Source organism: Hibiscus syriacus, unplaced genomic scaffold, assembly GCF_006381635.1.
Source record: "Hibiscus syriacus cultivar Baekdansim isolate YM2019G1 unplaced genomic scaffold, ASM638163v2 tig00116962_pilon, whole genome shotgun sequence".
Classification (NCBI taxonomy): Eukaryota; Viridiplantae; Streptophyta; class Magnoliopsida; order Malvales; family Malvaceae; genus Hibiscus; species Hibiscus syriacus.
Window position 1 is genome coordinate 3,187,092 of NW_024063488.1, and position 12,202 is coordinate 3,199,293.

General features: G+C 34.5%; 2 protein-coding genes across 4 annotated transcripts; both read left to right on the top strand.

Annotated features, from left to right (window-relative positions):
- Positions 1–311: 311 nt before the first annotated feature.
- LOC120190506 (protein CHAPERONE-LIKE PROTEIN OF POR1, chloroplastic-like) lies at positions 312–2,268 on the top strand. The gene is made up of 3 exons (XM_039193584.1): positions 312–689; positions 1,314–1,674; positions 2,003–2,268. The coding sequence occupies exons 1-3, from the start codon at positions 369–371 to the stop codon at positions 2,176–2,178; spliced, it is 858 nt and encodes a 285-aa protein (XP_039049515.1). The 5' UTR covers positions 312–368; the 3' UTR covers positions 2,179–2,268.
- A 2,570-nt stretch (positions 2,269–4,838) lies between these two features.
- LOC120190502 (potassium transporter 11-like) lies at positions 4,839–9,515 on the top strand. Of its 3 annotated transcripts, none has more exons than XM_039193581.1 (8): positions 4,839–5,201; positions 5,533–5,758; positions 6,019–6,298; positions 7,203–7,282; positions 7,403–7,663; positions 7,781–7,948; positions 8,068–8,322; positions 8,424–9,515. In XM_039193581.1, the coding sequence occupies exons 1-8, from the start codon at positions 5,070–5,072 to the stop codon at positions 9,464–9,466; spliced, it is 2,445 nt and encodes an 814-aa protein (XP_039049512.1). In that variant the 5' UTR covers positions 4,839–5,069; the 3' UTR covers positions 9,467–9,515. The 3 variants fall into 3 exon arrangements, with proteins under 3 accessions (XP_039049512.1, XP_039049509.1, XP_039049511.1); XM_039193578.1 differs by having other exon boundaries at positions 6,019–6,264; positions 7,232–7,282; XM_039193580.1 differs by lacking the exon at positions 5,533–5,758 and having other exon boundaries at positions 5,111–5,201; positions 6,019–6,264; positions 7,232–7,282.
- The last annotated feature ends 2,687 nt before the right edge of the window (positions 9,516–12,202 follow it).

Sequence of the window (12,202 nt, forward strand, 5' to 3'; positions counted from 1 at the left end):
CTCTTTTGTTTAATTAAGGGATTGTCCAGAAAATAGAGACGTGTACACATGGTGTTCACTCTCATGGCCACAAATTTTTAGTGATTTTTTTTTTGCTTTGATCTTAACATATCCTCTTGCCTTAAGCTATGCCATGCCACTAGGAACTGTGAACTGTTAAAAAGACAGTTTTTGGCCGTAATTTCCTCAAATTTTAATTTTTTTAAGAACAAAATTTACAAGAATCATATGGTCAGACAATCGAACGGCCCTAATCAAAAGAAAAAGATTAAGCTTTTTTTTTTTCTTTCATGTCTGATTAAATTCACCTTACATTCTCGGTTGTCCCCAAAAATAGAGGTATTTTTTTCTCATTCTTTGTTCCAAAAATGGCTGCAACCACACTCTCCGTCCGGTCAAACCGTCTCACTCCGGTAAGCCCTATTCCTAGACCGACGGTCAACCAAACACACCCTTCTTGTAAACCCACGAAGACCGAGCCCTGGAGAGCCGCGCAAATCCTCCACGCCCGGCGAATATTAGCCGCTCGAGCTGGTTCACAAGCTGATGACTCAGCTCCATTCGAGATGTCAGTTGAGAACGCGCTCAAGCTCCTTGGAGTCTCCGAAAGTGCTTCTTTTGATGATATTCTTCTCGCCAAGAACTCGATTGTTGCCTCTATTAAGGATGACCAAGGAGCTATTGCTCAGGTTAATTCACTGCCTCTCTCTCTTCAATTTGAGAAATTTCTAACGCTAAAAAAATTTGGGTGATCAAATATTAAACTTTTTGTGTATATTTGTTCATTTTCCTACTCGTTAGCATTTCCAATCTTCTCAATGCATATTTGCAAATTCCTACATTTATTTCTGTTCTCAAAATTGGGATTTGATTTTTTTTCCTTTGTGTTGATCACCTGTGATTTTATTGCATCAATTTAGAATAATTGTTGTTCTTTACAGTTCCCCATCCAAAAAGAAAAAAAAATGTTCTTTAAAGCATGTAATTTGCCTTTTGTTAGTGTTCTATGTACTAGGATAGTGTTTGATGAACATTTCTCATTTTCTAGATTAGACAGATGCTTGTTATATTGTTTCCATGAAGTGAAATTATGATGCTTATGGTGATTCATCTATAGCTTTGTTCACTTAACCAAGAAGATCCTATAGACAAGAACCACCGGTTGATTGTTCCTTTTTTCCTCCTGAAAATATGAACTGCATGTTTCCAGTATTGGGTTGATTGTTCCTTTTTTCCTCCTGAAAATATGAACTGCATGTTTCCAGTATTGGCTCCTGTATGGTTGTCTATAGTTTTTGTTGTTTATGTTTTAGGTTGAGGCTGCATATGATATGCTGCTCATGCGGAGCTTAACCCAACGACGAGCCGGGAAAGTTGTGGACAGAAGCATTCGATATGCAGATGTTAAACCTGTTAATCCTCCCGGGGTGGGATCGATGCCTCGGTGGGTGCAAACAACTGTTAAGAATTTACCAGTTTCAGTTGAAACTCCAGTTTCTAGTGAATTGGGCATACAAGTCGGTGTGTATGGAGCTCTTATGGTTCTAACTTATGTGAATGGAGCTTCTACGTCCTCGGTTATTCCTTACGCCGGACCTGACGTTCCCGTGCTCATCTTAGCAAGCAGCTTTGGTGCTTCCTTATATTTTATGACCCGAAAGAATGTGAAGTTAGGTAATGAGCTTTCGTGCATATGGATTATAATGCTTGCTATAGAAGATTTGTAGTGCCTTTATAATCATTCTGTATTTCTGACTCTTCTTTGTGTCCCCGTCATGTGATTTATCATAATTTTTAGTTCATTTCTATCTTTGAGCTAACTTTTTCGGCTTTCCTCGACTCGAACTTTGGTTTTGCTATTGAAGTCCTTAAAAGCCAAAGGAAGTCGGCATGCCATTGGGGATTTTATGCTCCTTTCTGCCAAAGCATGCCAATAGATTAGACTGCATAATTGTACAAATTTCATTTATTTAAACTTATGCTTTCCTCCCTATCTTTGCAGGTAAGGCTACATTGATTACTATAGGGGGGCTTGTTGCTGGTGCAGTGGTGGGATCAGCTGTTGAAAACTGGTTGCAGGTAGATATTGTCCCGTTTCTTGGAATACACTCTCCGGCTACCGTTGTCGGTGAATTCATACTCTTCTCCCAGTTCTTGGTTTCTCTGTATCTAAGGTAGGAGTAAGAGAATGCTTCTGGAATTTAAATTGTAAAACCTGTAATTATTCATTTGCATGATCATTATCAAGCTTTTCTAGGATGTGTATCATTGCACGTTGTACAAAACTACAAATAGAAGCTAGTGAAACCTCCTTCCCTCTGAGAATCTGGTAAAAAATATATGTTCGAATATGTGATTGTTTTCCTAATTATTCGAAAGCCCTCACTATATGTTTTAAAAACTTTATTTATCATCAACATAACATCAAGGTATAAACTGTTTAAAACATACAAGCATTTTATAGACCGATGATGATGATCGATTAAGTTACCAAGTTGAACGTTGTAATAAATTTATCAGTAATCTCGTAAAGTCAAATATTTTTTTTTGACAAAAGGTGGTTCATTGATATAATCAAAATCGAAAAGCGAAACAGCCTGTCGGATACTTTAGTTCACTCACCACTCTTTTATCATTTCGTAAAACGTATCATTCAACAGAGATAATGAGTTTTATAAATGTCTCATTTTTATTTGTTTCTTTGGATTTAATATTTATGTTTTTTGTATGCTTTTTTTTTGTGTGAATGTTGTCCTCATTTTTATCTATATATTTGAATGTGTTGTAGTTCTGAATCATTCTATTATTTTTATTAATGGAATCGAATTGTCATTATTTAAAAATATTTATATTATTAAAAAAATAATTATACAAACAATATCCTTTTATTTACATTTTTTAAGAACTATTTTTACTAATGTCAAACTTAATTTGTCACCTAATTAATTTCGCGTCTGTGTTATAATTCTCCACTTGGAAACTAAAAAAAGATGTCATCATTATCCACTTAAAAAAGCAAATGTTATCTTCATTAGATTATATAATTTGTGTTACACTACCTTCCCCTTATACAGCCCCGCAGTCATATCATTAATAAACAAATGGATAATCACCGTATAAATATTTTAAGGGTAAACTATTCAACTAGTCATTGATGTTTGAGTAAATTTTTATTTTTTCCACTGAAGTTTTAAAAATAACATATTAGTTACTAATATTATCGATTTATAACAAAATAATCACTCCACCATTATATACATTAAGATAAAACATTCGTAAAAATATTAATATTTGGTTTTACTCTTAAATTATAGTTAAAACATCAAATAAGTACTTAAATAATAATTTTATATCTAATTTATCCTTAAAAAAGAATTTATAACTTAAAAAATAAAAGAGGCGAGAGGATTGCTGGATGTGATTAGACAGGGAAATGCTTACATGCGACAGCTTTAATATTCGGTTAATAAAAGGCGTCACCGGTTTTGTTATTGTTTAAATAAAAAAAACCGATAAAAAATAACCGAAAACATTATTAGGCTTAAAAATGACCAATTTTATTATTATTAGGCGTTTTAATTGGATTTTCGAAAAAATAATCGAAAACATTATTAGACACTAAAAAATAACCGAAAATATTAAAAAAATAATATTTTAAATAAAAATAATAATATTATTAATAATTTTTTATCAATTTTATTATTTAAATAATAACCAAATCTATATCATTTTATTTTAGTCTTATATTAATATGGGGTACTTAACTTCCCGATTAGACGATTTGCAAACTTCGAGAAGTTGTTGTAATTGTACTGTCAGAACTTCAGTCAGGGAGGTCGCCCACATCATTGTTTTCGAACCATAAATATGAATCGAAAGCTCCCATTGGTAAATATTTCCAGGAACTTGTTCAGACTTCACAATTGATATAGTGTAATTTGCAAATCGGCTAATCCCACCCGGCAATAGTCCGGTCTCTTCTATTTTTAAATTACAATTTTTTTTTTGAAAAATTACGTCAAAGGTTCTGTATACTTTTCAATGGTAAGTGATTAAAATAAAAAAATACGTAAATTTAATGATGATTTTGAAAATAAAAAAATTGGATGAACAAAATTGAAATCGGGAGAATAGTTGATTAATTAACTACGTAGTTTTCCCTAAGAAACACATAAGAACAAAAACCAAATACCGCTACTTTCTTCCGTGCCTCAGCGCAGTATTTTTCTCAAACTAAAAAAGCTGGCCGAGAGTTTTAAGTGTCACTGTCGAAAGAAAAGTTTACTGAGAACCTGCAAAAACAAAACGGTATCTCTTCTATCTGTGTTACAAGTTTTAGTTGTTTACGAGAAAGACGACCTGGGGTTCTTGTTTTTGATCGTCTCACGCTCGGTTTTACTTTGATTTTTGTTCAAAGTGGTACGTATGTTAAAGAATTTTTTTTACTTTGAGTTTGTTTTGTACTTGGTGGTAGATGATCCTGTGTGGTCGATATTTGGGTTGACCCCACCTTTGGGACTCTTCCTTTTGCAGTTATGAATGAAAAAAGAAATCTTTGTCTGTCCTTTAAGTCATTCATTTATGTTCCTCATTTGAGCCATCCTTGGTGCCGGTCTGTTCTTCATTTGGTTATTGGATTCACTTTTACCTGGTGTTTCTTCATTTTTTTGGTGTATATGGCAAGTTGGCAACAAATTGTTGTTTCAAAGATTTAATTTTTGGTCCATTTTAGCTTCCTTAGTGTTTGTTAAAAGTTCAGGCTCTTCATCTGTGATTTTAAGTTTTGGTTCCTTTTCAGTTTTTCCGAGATCCTCTCGAATTCTGAATTCCAATTTACAATCTTGGTTAGATATTGAATTTTGGCGTTGTTATTGCTTCTGGTTTCAATTCATTTGCAGGATTTTGCTGGCGGCGTCTAATTCACAATCAGATTTTGCATGGACTTCAAGTGAAGATAGATTTGACCAACTGGGTTCATTTCCTGCAAAATAAAATTTGAACAGTTTGGGAATTCGAAATCGAGTTGTGTGGGGTACTTACTGATAGCTTGAGTATAATATTGATTCAGTATGGAAATGGCTTCAAGAGTTGAGATTGATGAAGATAATGACAACAAGGGAAGCATGTGGGATTTGGAGCGGAAGCTTGATCAGCCAATGGATGAAGAGGCTGGGAGGCTCAGAAACATGTACAAGGAGAAGGTATGTTTTCAATTGTTTTGGTTCCTCTCTGTTTATGTCTTTGTTTTCTAGGTACAAGGTTTCTTTTGAGGTTAATTGAAATAAAGTAGCTCTCGGTCTCGGTTCATGTTAATCTACATTATTAGAGGAAGGATTTAAAGCCTTTACTTTGCATAAAATTGTAATTCATTTTCAGTCTTCTATGCATTTTAAGTGATTGTCTCATATGAGATAAATGCAAGTAGCATGTATAAAACTCAATTTGCTTTGAATAAATGGGTTTTGATGATATTGCAGTCCTTTTGTTATTTGGATCAGTTGTAGTTTCTGATATGGTTTCAATTCCCGACAGAAATCCTCCGCATTATTGCTTCTGCGGCTTGCGTTCCAAAGTCTCGGAGTGGTTTATGGTGACTTGGGCACTTCTCCCCTTTATGTTTTCTACAATACATTTCCTGGTAAAATTGAAGACCCAGAGGATGTTATTGGAGCTCTTTCATTGATTATATACTCCCTTACACTTATACCGCTCCTGAAGTATGTGTTTGTTGTGTGTAAAGCAAATGACAACGGTCAAGGTGAGCTTATATCAGTGAATGAGGATATGCATAATGTAATTTAATCCGAGACATGATTTTGACAAATAAAATGCTTCTCAATGCATCACAGCATGCAGAATCATAGACTTGAATAATTGTTTCTTTCATTAACCTAGTCCACTTCAATAATACTAACAGTAATTTCACCTACTTATCTTTTAATTGTTGATAACGAATCTTTCTCTTTCCGATGCTCATGAGACACTACCATTAGAACCGCATGTCTTTTTTGTCTGCAGGTGGAACATTTGCTCTATATTCATTGCTCTGCAGACATGCAAACATAAAAACTATTCCTAATCAACACAGGACTGATGAGGAGCTAACAACTTATAGTCGTTCTACATTTCATGAACAATCATTTGCTGCTAAAACAAAGAGATGGCTAGAGAGACATGTGTTTAGGAAGAATGCGCTTCTTATTCTTGTCCTGGTTGGTACATGTATGGTCATCGGTGATGGAATATTGACTCCTGCAATATCAGGTATTTTTCTTACACTCCGCATGCTTGACTTCCAGTGACCCGAGAAAAGGGTCAAGATGCCTTACCTTTCGTGTTGGCCCTTTTCTGTTAGGCAAGTGTCTTTGAATTTTGAAACAAATAAAAGAAAAAGGTATCTACACGCATTGACCCTGATTTTATTAGAAAGTTAATTGAATTTTTATCACAATATTTTTTTTACTTGTCAAATTGTTCTTAATTGGTAGCATGGAAGTCGTACTATACTCTGAAACCTAAGTTACGCTTTTCCTATCAAACCCATTAGCGAAAAATTTTCTTATCCGCTTGAATTTCTAATTATTAGAGGAACCACTTGGAGAATATATGGAAGAAATATATTTCAAAATTACAGTCTGTCGAAGTCTCCATTATGTTCGATATTAGAAAAAACGATTCACAGGATAGGTTTGCCTTTGGGGAATATACATATAAACATCTGGTAGAATGGAAGTGAAATGGATTATATGATCCAGGAAAAAGAGAGAAGAAAATGGCATGCATTGTCTTGCCTGCTGTTCTCATTGAACATGATTTTTTAAAATCCAAGGATAGCTCATATTCTAGTAAAGACTTATTCTTAAATGCAAATTACTAAATGGTAGTTGTTCATACAGAACATTGAAATTGGGCAAACACCTGAACTCATATTTTCTGTTCCCCTTCATGATTCTTGAAAAATGCCCTTTTTACCATCCAATTTGGAAACATTTGCTTCTATACTCATCGCTAAATGCCAACACGTGGAAGACTTACTCAGTGATGCTACCACACCTGCTAAAGCTAAGATTTTAGGATATATTCCAGATGTCATAAACTACGTGCTTTTATCATTTATTACTATTGTTTTTATCAGTATTATTTCTTAACCCATTTTACTCCATGGAAATTGTGTAAATATATTGTTGATATGCTAATGTCAGCACACTTCTTTGCCTGCTCTCTTTGGCAGTTCTTTCAGCCGCAGGGGGCATCAAAGTGAACCATCCACAGATGAGCAACGGTACCTCCTTTCTCTTCCTTAAACTTTATTCTTTCTTTGCACCCTTTGTTTGAACACATTTGACAATATTTAGCCGCCTGTTTCTTAGGCCAGAACTTATTTTCTTTTTCCATTATGCAGGTGTTGTTGTGGTTGTGGCTGTTGTAATATTAGTAGGTTTATTTAGCATGCAACACTATGGTACAGATAAAGTTAGCTGGCTCTTTGCCCCAATTGTGCTTATTTGGTTTCTTGTAATCGGGGGCATCGGCATATTTAATATTTGGAAGTATGACAGCAGTGTTTTAAAAGCATTTTCACCTATATACATCTACCGGTATTTTAAGAGAGGAGGGAAAGATAGATGGACCTCTCTTGGGGGTATTATGCTTAGTATCACAGGTAAACTTACTGTCGTACGTTTATATCCCAAATATTTCCCATAAATTATCAATTCTAAGTTCATAAACTTGCACTGAAGCTGATGAAATGATTTTGACGACTAATGAATCGTAACAGGTACCGAGGCACTTTTTGCTGATCTATCCCATTTTCCAGTTTCAGCTGTGCAACTTGCATTTACTGCAGTAGTATTTCCTTGCCTTCTCCTAGCATATTCCGGACAAGCTGCCTACCTTATGAGTAACAGGGACCATGTGGTCGATGCATTTTATCGCTCTATCCCAGGTTTGTTCTTATAATACCTATTTTATGGTCATTATAATCCTGTCTGGAACGGTACTTTGTTGTCCCATTAACGTGGTAAGAATTTATTTGCAGATTCTAATTACTTGTTTATAATGCAGATAGCATATATTGGCCTGTTTTTGTTATTGCTACTGCTGCTGCTATTGTTGCAAGTCAGGCTACCATAACAGCAACCTTTTCGATTATCAAACAATCCCTTGCACTTGGTTGTTTCCCACGAGTGAAGGTTGTACATACATCAAAGAAGTTCCTTGGTCAGATATATGTTCCGGATATTAATTGGATTCTTATGATTCTTTGCATTGCTGTTACTGCTGGATTCAAGAACCAAAGCCAAATCGGAAATGCTTATGGTAAGTTATTATCCCTTCTTACTTTTATCAATGGTATCATTTCGATCGATACATGTACCTAAGAATTACACTTAATTGTATCATAATTCATGTTAATGCAGGGACAGCTGTGGTGATTGTCATGTTGGTAACAACGTTGCTTATGACTTTAATCATGATTTTGGTTTGGCGATGTCACTGGATTCTTGTCCTCCTCTTCACCGGCTTGTCGTTGGTTGTAGAGTGCATATACTTTTCTGCTGTACTCTTCAAGGTTGATCAAGGTGGGTGGGTTCCTCTTGTTATTGCAGCAGCATTTTTGCTCATCATGTATGTTTGGCATTACGGTACGCTGAAGCGATATGAGTTTGAGATGCATAGTAAGGTTTCGATGGCATGGATTCTTGGACTTGGCCCTAGTTTAGGATTAGTTCGAGTTCCCGGAATTGGATTAGTCTACACTGAGCTAGCAAGTGGTGTGCCTCACATATTTTCCCATTTCATCACTAACCTACCTGCGATCCATTCTGCGGTTGTTTTCGTCTGTGTGAAATACCTTCCGGTCTACACTGTTCCGGAAGAAGAAAGGTTCCTTGTGAAACGGATTGGACCAAAGAATTTCCATATGTTTCGTTGCGTGGCTAGGTATGGCTACAAAGACCTTCATAAGAAAGATGATGATTTTGAGAAAAAGCTATTTGATAGCCTCTTCTTATTTGTGCGGCTCGAGTCAATGATGGAAGGTTTTTCAGATTCGGATGAATACAGCTTATATGGCCAGCAAACCGAGCGGTCCAGGGACGGACTGTTGAACAACAATGGCAACACAACTTGCTCCTATGTTGATACCACAATTTCATCGGTGGATTCAATTGTGCCGGTGAGATCTCCGATGCATACAAGTGCGACGGTAAGATCTTCGGGGCAAGTAAGCAGCCAGACCGAGACCGACGAGTTAGAGTTTTTGAATAGCTGTAGGGATGCTGGGGTGGTACACATTATGGGAAACACAGTGGTGAGAGCAAGAAGGGATTCAAGATTTTACAATAAAATAGCAATCGACTATATATATGCGTTTCTTAGGAAGATATGTAGGGCGCATAGCGTGATCTTTAATGTTCCTCATGAGAGTCTGTTGAACGTAGGACAGGTTTTTTATGTGTAAGCGCAAGGGAATTTCATTAATAAAAACCAGTAATTTACATTTTAATTTATCTACGAGTTAATTGCATCACATTCCTTCAATTATGACTCTCATTCTAAATTGGCCCCTAAACTTTTAAACATTTCATTTTCATCCCCAAACTATGATCTTCATTCTAAATTGGTCCCCAAGCTTTTTTAACATTTCAATTTCATCCCAAATTATATGTAAATACTAATCACATCCCTTGTTAATAAAATCGTTAGGCCAAATTATATTGTTATATGTTTGAAAAAATAAAATTTAGGCTAAACTATAGTTGAAACTAATTACATATTTGGATGAATTTGGGGATGAAATTGGAAGATTCAAAAGTCTGAGGACCAATTTAGAATGATACTCATAGTTTAGAGACGAAAATAGAATGTTCAAAGTTTTAAGGGCTAATTTAGAATGAGAGTCATAGTTTACAGATGAAATTAAAATATTTAAAAATGTAAGGATCAATTTGAGATGAGAATCATAGTTTGAGGACATGTGATGCAACTAACTTTTTATCTACTCCTCTTGCCCAACTAGAACGTAACTAAAAACAATGGTCATATTTTTAAACTTATCACAAACAGAGACATACCTAAAAATTTATTTTTAAGGTCAAAAAATTTAGCAAAAATGAATTTAGAAAAAACAAGAAAAATAAAATATATATTATTATAAAAATTTAAAAATTTAAATTCAAATAATTACGAAAAAGAACACCAAAAATTAAATCAAGTGATTAATTTAACGTTAGGTTAAATAATAAATGTGAAAGCGATTCTTCTTTTTTCTTCACCTTAAATAGTCAATTCAACTTATGTCTCATTTGATTCGTTATATCGATTCAATTAAGATGTTCTAATAAAATAAAATTTTAAATGTTTAAAAAATATTCATTAGTTATCCACTTAATTTTTTTAAAATAAAATATTAATTTTTTAAAGATATCTATAGATTTTAATAAGAATATCGTGAATATAGTACAATGAATTTGTAAAGATATTTTTTTATAATATATCTTTATAATATTAAATTAACATCAATAAATAAAAAATTGATTGTTACGTAAAAAAAAGTACTGTTTAAAAATATGTCAATTATAGATTATTGAGTATTATTAAAAAATTAGACATAAATAAAAGTGTCATCTAACCATTTATACGATTTCGTTTTGATTATTAAACTATTTTTTTTAAAATTATATATAATATTATGTTTTGGTTTTATTTTGGTCACCTGTTATTAAAAAATTAACGATGATACTAACGTGTCACTATAAAATAATATCATGTCTTCATTAAAAAAAATCACATCAACAATTCTATTAATTTTTTGAGAAAATCGCCTCAGTGACCAAAAAAAAGTTATAATATACGATTTTAACCAACTTTTTTTGGATTTGCCAAAATGACCAACAAAATCGCAACGCGAAATAAAAATCGCAACGCGATCCCCAGAATCGCAAATCAGTTTCCAAAATCGCAACGCGATTCTTGAAAATCGCGATGCGATAGTACAAATTCGCATTGCGATTTTCAATAATCGCAACGCGAATATGAAAATCGCAACGCGAACACATAAATCGCAACGCGTATCCGTAAATCGCAACGTGTATCCGTAAATCGCAACGCGTATGGGTAAATCGCAATGCGTATCCGTATATCGCAACGCGTATCCGTAAATCGCAACGTGTATCCGTAAATCGCAACGCGTATCCGTAAATCGCAATGCGTATCCGTAAATCGCAACGCGTATCCGTAAATCGCAACGATAATCCGTAAATCGCAACGCGTATCCGTAAATCGCAACGATAATCCGTAAATCGCAACGAGAATCTGTAAATCGCAACGATAATCCGTAAATCGCAACGAGAATCTGTAAATCACAACACTGAAATTTTGGGTATATAACACTGAAATCATAAACTAAATCCCTAAATCGCAACTCATTCCATCTCCATCTATCACTCTCTCCGGCGACATCCGTTCCTATATCCAACGACATCCTTCCCAATCCGGCAACAGGTTTTAGTTTCGCAGCTCGTCTGTTTAGTAAATTAATTTACAACCATGAAATCATCTGATCATGTTTGGATAGATTTGTGTTTTGGAGGGTCATGGGATAATGTTCATGGTGTTTTACAATATATGCCTTTACCCATGAATCTTCAACTAAAATTGTCTTTACAAAAGTTAACTTATGAAACTCTAATGCTACGTGTTTCAAATAAATTGAATTTAGAGCCCCTAAGTGGATTTAGGCTATCTTATCAGAGAAATGGTAAAGTTTATTTGTTAACCGACAATGAAGATGTTGAACGATTCATTGCTTACATTAGTGTTTCACAAGATGATGTTACATTGTATGTTGTTGAACCTAGAAGTAGTATTGTTGGGTCAGTAGCGGGTAGTAATCAACTAAGTTTTTCTCAAAACCCACAACCTTTCTCTAATCCAAATCCCAATCAACTTTCAGCACCAAATTCCGGTTTTCGTATTGACCAGTTAGACGATGATGAGCCAACAGAAAAAATTGTGAGTACTAGTCAGTATTCGAAATTTGGTCTTGGTCAATATCCGGACTTTGATATTGGTCAATACACGGATTTTGATGATGTTTCAGAAGAAGAAACAGACCATGTGTGTAATGATTTTAATATTGGTCAATACCCGAATTTTGATGATGAAACACCCGTTGCCGAGGAAGATGTTGTTGATG

Bases quoted from the DNA above. Each gene is read 5' to 3' on its own strand.
- LOC120190502 (XM_039193581.1), top strand. From the start codon at position 5,070: ATGGAAATGGCTTCAAGAGTTGAGATTGATGAAGATAATGACAACAAG. The intron at 7,664-7,780 runs GTAAACTTACTG...GAATCGTAACAG, and splicing joins TATTATGCTTAGTATCACAG to GTACCGAGGCACTTTTTGCT. The intron at 8,323-8,423 runs GTAAGTTATTAT...ATGTTAATGCAG, and splicing joins CCAAATCGGAAATGCTTATG to GGACAGCTGTGGTGATTGTC.
- LOC120190506 (XM_039193584.1), top strand. From the start codon at position 369: ATGGCTGCAACCACACTCTCCGTCCGGTCAAACCGTCTCACTCCGGTA. The intron at 690-1,313 runs GTTAATTCACTG...TTTATGTTTTAG, and splicing joins ACCAAGGAGCTATTGCTCAG to GTTGAGGCTGCATATGATAT. The intron at 1,675-2,002 runs GTAATGAGCTTT...CTATCTTTGCAG, and splicing joins CCGAAAGAATGTGAAGTTAG to GTAAGGCTACATTGATTACT.